The sequence below is a fragment of the Serpula lacrymans genome, assembly GCF_000218685.1.
Source record: "Serpula lacrymans var. lacrymans S7.9 unplaced genomic scaffold SERLAscaffold_13, whole genome shotgun sequence".
NCBI lineage: Eukaryota > Fungi > Basidiomycota > Agaricomycetes > Boletales > Serpulaceae > Serpula > Serpula lacrymans.
The window spans coordinates 982,757-989,944 of NW_006763302.1; the positions used below are offsets into that span (position 1 = coordinate 982,757).

The 7,188-nt window shown below is 46.1% G+C and overlaps 3 protein-coding genes across 3 annotated transcripts; 2 read left to right on the top strand and 1 right to left on the bottom strand.

The window, feature by feature from the left end:
- Positions 1-30: 30 nt before the first annotated feature.
- Positions 31-1,771, top strand: SERLADRAFT_477242 (uncharacterized protein; the record flags this gene model as incomplete). The annotated part of the gene is made up of 7 exons (XM_007322659.1): positions 31-285; positions 340-501; positions 555-823; positions 880-932; positions 987-1,088; positions 1,142-1,460; positions 1,521-1,771. The coding sequence occupies 7 exons, from the start codon at positions 49-51 to the stop codon at positions 1,654-1,656; spliced, it is 1,278 nt and encodes a 425-aa protein (XP_007322721.1).
- Positions 1,772-2,002: 231 nt separating this feature from the next.
- SERLADRAFT_351955 (uncharacterized protein) lies at positions 2,003-2,488 on the bottom strand (the record flags this gene model as incomplete). Its single annotated transcript, XM_007322660.1, has 1 exon — positions 2,003-2,488. A coding segment is annotated over one exon (486 nt), but the record flags the coding sequence as incomplete, so codon positions are not given.
- A 2,752-nt stretch (positions 2,489-5,240) lies between these two features.
- On the top strand, positions 5,241-5,800 carry SERLADRAFT_411028 (uncharacterized protein; the record flags this gene model as incomplete). Its single annotated transcript, XM_007322661.1, has 3 exons — positions 5,241-5,569; positions 5,672-5,687; positions 5,780-5,800. The coding sequence occupies 3 exons, from the start codon at positions 5,241-5,243 to the stop codon at positions 5,798-5,800; spliced, it is 366 nt and encodes a 121-aa protein (XP_007322723.1).
- Between the last annotated feature and the right edge of the window lie 1,388 nt (positions 5,801-7,188).

Below are 7,188 nucleotides of genomic sequence, written 5' to 3' on the forward strand. Positions count from 1 at the left end.
AAGCTCTTCTCAAGTCCCCCGCTGTGCCCAGCCGGTGCGCGTCCAGGTATGTTCTGGACGGCGTTTTGCAGAAGCTCACCCCGGTCGTTCAAAACATGGAATGGACCACTCCAAAGTCGCTCATTTGGACATTCATTTTCTCGCACATTCCCAAGGCTCGCTAGGTTTGGCCAGGAGAAAGCATCGTCGAGCATCCCATCGTTTCGAGACCAATTAGCTAGGGCAAGCGAAGTAAAGCCTTTTGGTGATCGAATAAAGCGTCCCACAATACGGAATCAGGTCTTGGTGAGAGTTTGGTGGATACAACTTGTATGTACAGCATTGCTGACGCTGTAGTAGTTTTTTGTCGCAGGATCTTGGCTTGTATTTTCCGTGGCTGCGGCGAAAACCCATCTTGATACCGAGTACTGGTCGAAAAGGATTGTCATCATGGAAAGCGTTTGGTCACGACCTCCCACTAGCGATGAAATGAGGCGCGCACAGTATATCGAGCTTGGGAAGGTACTTCATCCCTTGCTTGCATCTTTCCACGCTCAGCATCCATTTCATCGCAGACTCTACAAGCGAAACTATCCGGATTCAAAGACTCCCTTGCAGATTGGCCTATAGCACTCAAAAGTCTCTTCATCTCTGCATATGTCGGTTTTGCACAACCGTACCTCGATGCTCCAGAAGGAAGGAGGATGTGTTGGTGGATATGTGGTCTGAATACTGTCGTATACCTAGCGTGGAAGATTCCTCGGTTTGTTCCATCGATGAACAGAAGCTTTATGCATCACCCACTATCTGGGCTATCCTACACTCTGTTAACGAGTGTATTCAGGTATGCCTTGAGGTCTTTCGCATGTGTCACAGACTCATATATTGGTATATTTGAAGCCATCGCTCGTTCTTACATCTTGTGGCTAATTCAATGGCTCTTATAAGCTTTGGTAAGGTCGTCATTAATGTCAATCACGCTGTTTCTCTCTGAAACTAGCTTCCAGGTTCTGCCGCCACCCTTTACCTTGCCAGAGAGCAGCAAAGAGGTCCAACAGGCTATCAAGAGTCAACTACGAAATGGCATTTCTTGGCATTTTATGTCGCAGGTAATGTTTACTATTATGTACAATCAGAGTTTACTTATACACTCCTCATTAAGCTGGCCTTTTCTCCGGTCTGGCTAGCCACGCTGCGTCTACCAAGGTATTATTCCCGCGCCTAGTATCGCAACTCTCGAAACCTAGTGGCACTCTGGCGGCTGGAACAGTTGCCAAATCCGCTGCTGGTGCGACGGCAAAGGAGATTCTCCCATCTTTAGGGGCTTCAGGCGCCATTTACGCAGCTGTCACACTCAGCGCACTGGCATTCCCTGATGCTAGTATCAGCCTCATATTCCTCCCGTTCTTTGCGATTCCTATCCAGTCAGGTGTGGGTGCTATTATAGCCTTGGACGCTATTGGTATATTGCGTGGTTGGAAGTAAGAGATTGTATTGCTACTGCTTTGATTTTGTTTTGCTGATCTCTGGCTCTGGTACAGGATGTTTGATCATTATGCGCATTTGAGCGGCGCGACTTTTGGAGTGTTGTACTATTTGTATGGACCACAATGGTGGGATTTTATGAGGATCATCCACGATCCTACGGAGGAAGAAAAAGAAAAGTCGGAAGCATAGATGGCCATTTTTCATTGTCAGTATCCTCTCTACTCAATACTATTAATTATTGTTAGGTACTACTACACGTGCACCACAAGAATATAAAGATGATTCAATGCATCACTATACTCTTGGATTATCTGCAAGTAACTACGTCAGATTAAAATGAGAAGTCTTACAGCTCGTTCAAGCTTTTAGCAGCCTATTCCATTGCACTTGTGATATCAAACCTGTGCGAGAACTAGAAGTCATGTTATCCCTCCCAACTGCATATTCTGTGAAAGTCCGGTGAAAATGAGTGGGTGACAAATGTAATGCGATTTTGGGAGCTATGGTACAAAAGGTCTTGAAAGGATATAACAAACTACTTCAGCTGAGCCTCCAACTGCTCGAACTGATAATCATCATGCGCCTTGCTCATAACGGCGTGCGCACGAACCTCGTCATGCCACTTATTATTTTCATTGAGCGCGGCTGGGTATCTGTCCTCTCCTTCCTTCCCAGCCCAATCGAAATCAACGAGAAACCCTTGCTCCTTGGAAGAAACAACATTCGTGTCACGCAGGTCTCCGAACACAAACCTATTCTCGTGCAAGAGCTTTAGTGCCCTTTTAACATCCCTCAAGACAGCTTCGGGAACAGGTTTGGGCCTTGAACTGTTTCGCAGTCGCCAGATTGATGCACCGTCTTCGAGATGGTCCATGACGACCATAAAAAGGCCCCCGATGATTGGCTCGCACCAGTGGAGCTTTGGGGCCAGTTTGGCATCGGATAAGAGGCGGTGGGCTGCTTTACCGTATCGACTCGCAAACTTGACGACAACCTCGGTAGCACCATCAGGGGTAGCAGCGTCACCAAGGGTAGCCCGGTACAGCGCGGTGGTCCCAACTTCCAGGTCTGCCAAGCTGGTCGAAACGTGCTCGCCGGTTCGCAAGAGGACACCGTGGTAGGTCAGGCACGGCAATGCATTGCCAGAGACTGAGGTTGGGTCAGGGTAGATTGCCGCAATAGTTACGTGGTTGCCCTGAACTGCGCGGTAGTGCGCTGCCAGTGCCGCTCGACACGATGAAAGGCACCTGAAGATTCGAGCCGCATGGATGATGTTCTCGGACAAGTGAAATCCGGGGGTGATATTGAAGGCGACTAGCCTGGATGCGTAGATAGAGCCAACACAGACAGCCACACCAATCTCGATCCGATTTCCCGAGAGACCGAGAAGCAAGACAGGGAAATTGCAGGATCCTTGAAAGTGCGCAAGCTAGAAAGAACACGTCAACGGAGATACGAACGTGGATGCGTGCTGCCGCACCTGGGGGTCCGACACAATCTTGCTGTAGTCGGCAAGACTTTGAACAAAAGGATCTCCGCCAATACCAGGGGCATTTTTCAGCTTCAGGATTGTGACAGGGAACTCACCTTGCCACCAACTCGCATCAGGCTGGATGTTCCCCACCCGGTCAAGCCTTTCCTCCCACTGACCAGGCTCCCCCATTAAGTGGTCGACGTGCTGCCGAATGGCGTTCCGGCGACTGTCCTCATTGTGATAAGACATGATTGTACTGCTGAGGAAGCTAGACGCGTGGCTGACATCATGTTCGGTCACCTCGAGGTCGCCAAGCTCGGCGAGGGCCCGTTGTAGGTGCGCAAGTGGCGGGCTGAACATGGCGGCTGGGACTTGATCGAGGCACACAGGATGGCCATCGGCATTGAGGAACTTTGCCAATGCATCAGCGCTCCTTACAACTGCAGATGGGGAGGGGCTGGATGATAGTTTGGCGAACTGCTTGCCGAGCTCTGCAAAAATAATGAGGATTGAACAAGTGACAAGTGGGTGGACTCGTACTTTTCTTAATCTGTATCCGAGACCGTGCTTGAGGATCGTCAACAAAGTCAAGTAGCTCCTTGACTGAAACGGGGTGAGGGGGCTAGGGAGGGGTATGGAAACACATGAAAAAACGCACTCTCGGTATTGGCAACAATGATATGAAGAGTACCATTTGGCAGGGCTTCGGTGAACACGTCTCCAATATCATGTAGAACACTGAGCTCGGCTGCCTCTGGCTGGATGCGAAGCCACTGAATGACACGGTCTGTCAGATCCACCTCGGGCTTTATCTTGACATCCGCCTATCCAGGGTCAGTCATTTGGCATCGTAGACTAGGTGGCAGACACACCTTGTACAGCACAAGGTCCCTCAGTGGGACATCATAGCTTTCCTCCTTGAGCTGCTTGTGGACCTCCCTCAACAGTGATTTGACTGTGTCATTGCCCTCAAAAATGATTTGCGTGAAAAACGGTGGCTCCACCGGAAAGTAGCAGCTGAGCTTGAGCTTCATGATGGGCATGGTTCACCTGTTTGGTTACGGCTGAATTCAGATCGATAGTAGTCTTCAGTCCCAGTCGGAAACGACACAATTTGTTAGTCTCCCCAGTCAGACCAAATTACTGATATGACAGTCGATATCAGTAACTAAGGTCTGATCCGAACTAAGAGTGGCGTACAGGAGCCCCCCCATTCGGTGTCAATAACACGACTTCTTGAAACTTAAACCCGAGATCAGCAGAAACTCAACATAAACTCAGCAACTTGAAACCCAGCGAGCGCTAACTCAAACTGCAAGAGCATCCTCAGACGAAAGTCATTATCCAGGCAGGAGCCACATATATATTTATCGAGGAATAAGGGTTTTGACAATATGAATGGTATCTAGCTTTTTTTTGAGTCTAGTTTATTTCTTAGCACAGTTTTGGGTCTTCTGTATATTGCTTCCTTATTACCATTACCATGCTACAGTACTTCACTGGTTTAGCCTTTGAAAGGCATACAATTTATAAAGAATAAGTAGTAGACTGCCCTTGCTGATATTTCATAGGGGCCATGTAAGTATGTACTCAAATTTTAGTGGACCTGTTCACCATTTGGATGATGCAAAGAGCCATCCATTTGAAAAGAAAAATAGTTATGGGAGAAATATCTTGCAAAAAGTATTTTTGTTTTCAAGCTTTTTTTCAGATTTTTCTCATGTATATATTTGGCTATGCACCTAGTGATTGCTGAAGAACATGCACCTGTTACTAATAAAACTATGTGAAACTCAGCCGCTGCCCAAGAGGCTATAGAAACAACTGAGGTATTTCTATACTAAACCCCTTACTACTTATAGTTGGAGGTGCTACTTGCTATAGTATAATGACTCCTAGGAGAACAATGGTGACTCCATGGAGAACAATGGCTACTTTGGCAGAGACCAGGTTTATCCGGTTTTGTCAGTTACATGTTGAGTGAGTATTCACGAGAATCATCTCGATGCAAGGCCAGTGAAGGACAAGTGGGGGTAGTAAGGACTTACTGTTTTTTGCAGCTTGTAAGACAAAGCAGCAGAATATATGGCTTTTACTGACATATTAGCTCTAGGGTACAGTGGATGTACTTCTGACACTCACCTTTATCCTGTCAAACTAAGCCAACTTCCCAGCTCTGTGTTGAGCCCTCTATTTTTTTGCCACCAAGGCCCACCGTTTGATTTTTCCGGTTGATTCACTGGGGCAATCCGTAGCATATGACACAGTGTACAAAGCACTCCAGACACTGGCCTATGAAATGCAGGCCAACTTGAAGGCTGCAATGCAACATGGTTCCGGGCACTTTTTTTCTGTTGTTGGAGGCAACATCCAGGCCTTTGCCAGGCAGCGCAACTCCAGGATTGGAGGAGAAAGCCACTTAATCAAGGGCTTTGCGGGCACAGCAGTGGAGATGGAAGGCTGTGATCCAGCTGCATTTAATGTAGAGGAATTAGTGAGACATCACAAACTTCAAGAGAGGAAAACACTTACCACAGATGTTATCCTTGAAGACTTGGACTTCCAGGGTCTTGCAGCTGTCTCAGCATTTCACTTCCTTGATGTCTTGATACAGTTTGTACATGGGCTGTAAGTCAATCAATCCAACCTGCGTGAAATATCAGCTGCTGTTGCAAAAAAACCCATTCCTCTAACATGGAAAACTAATGTCATCCCGCTGGCCACTAATAGCGCAGACGAGATGCAGGTTAGTGGGATAAAAGACACCATCCAGGATTTCTTGAAGACACAAATGAACCTTCATGACAAAACATTAGCAGACTGATTTGTTATATTTAGTGGCAATGGGAAAACTTTTGATCAAATATTAAGACTCAAAAAAGACCTATCAATCCATAATGGATACTTTGAGTCCATGCAGTCTGTTGTGCCCATGCTTGAACTATGGCACACAAAATGGACGGACCTCAGCTGGTGTCAATGATGAGAACTGTAGTTAGAAAACCACACACAAAACAAACTAATACACAATTCTCCCAGATTCCATGGAACTTGTGTATGGGCTTTGCCTTGTAGAACAGTGGAGTGGTCTGGTTGTTCCTGGGGTGGTACATATGACAATCCTTCAAAGTAAAACCCAGAGATGTATGGGTGTGGGTTTTGAGGAGGGGGGATAGTTGAATTATAGAGGATAGGGGCTTAGTTGATGAGTATGGACAAGCACTATCTTGCTAATCGTAGCACAAGGTAGGGTTGAGAACAACAAGATGACAGGGTGACAAGGTTCCCAGTGATAGCAGGCTCCTGATGCACAAACTGTAGTGCTCAGAAGGACTCTAATTGAAAGGGATGATAATCATTCTCAAAAGTGATGAGTGACGATGACAGCAGTTAACAGTGGTAACAATGGGAAGTATTGTGACCACACTGGATCACAAGTAGCAGAGTAGTGAACTTGAGATTAGAGAAGAAGTCTGGATTGGAGTTCTTGTTCTTTACAAGGTAAAATACAGGGGTTTATATAGTAAAAGAAAAGTAGGCTATGCACAGTATAGCTGTGCAAAAAGAATGAGAAAGAATATGAAGGAAAACATGTACACTGAAAAATCCTGCGTAGGTAGTACAGGATAAGATTGTCAAAAAAAAAAAAGAAAGGGATAGAACAATGAATGCTATGTAAGTAATGTCACAGGTTTGTACAGCCATAAAATAAAGTCCAAATAGCAGAAAGAGAGCAAGAAAATTGTGATGTCATGGGAAGATGCAGTAAAAAAAGGGCAAGGCAAAAAAATATCAGTATCAACACAGTTCCTTTATTGTCAGTCAGGCATTCTAAAAAAATATGTGTCCATAAAAATGATTCAAAAATCAAAAATAATTGCACTGTAAATGAATGTTCTGCTGAAAAAAAAGAAACTGGAGCCACCGGTCCACCACCTAGTCCAAATCCGACAGTTCCATGGCCTTACCAATGGATTGGTTGTACTGGACCACCTGATCAAACAAGGGAGGGAGAGGAGTAGTTCCAATTTGGAACAAGTGAGTCCCAGGCAGCGTGTGGTAGGTGTAGCTGTAGCGAAGACGATGGACAAAAGATAAATGTACCCAAGTGAATGGGACAGCAATGTACGTAGGCAACGCAAGGGGATGACCCTTCTCCAGCTCAAATACTATCCACCCACACTCCAACCAGGCGAGACAAGCGACCAATGATTTTATGGTATACAATGGCAGATCAACATCATGAA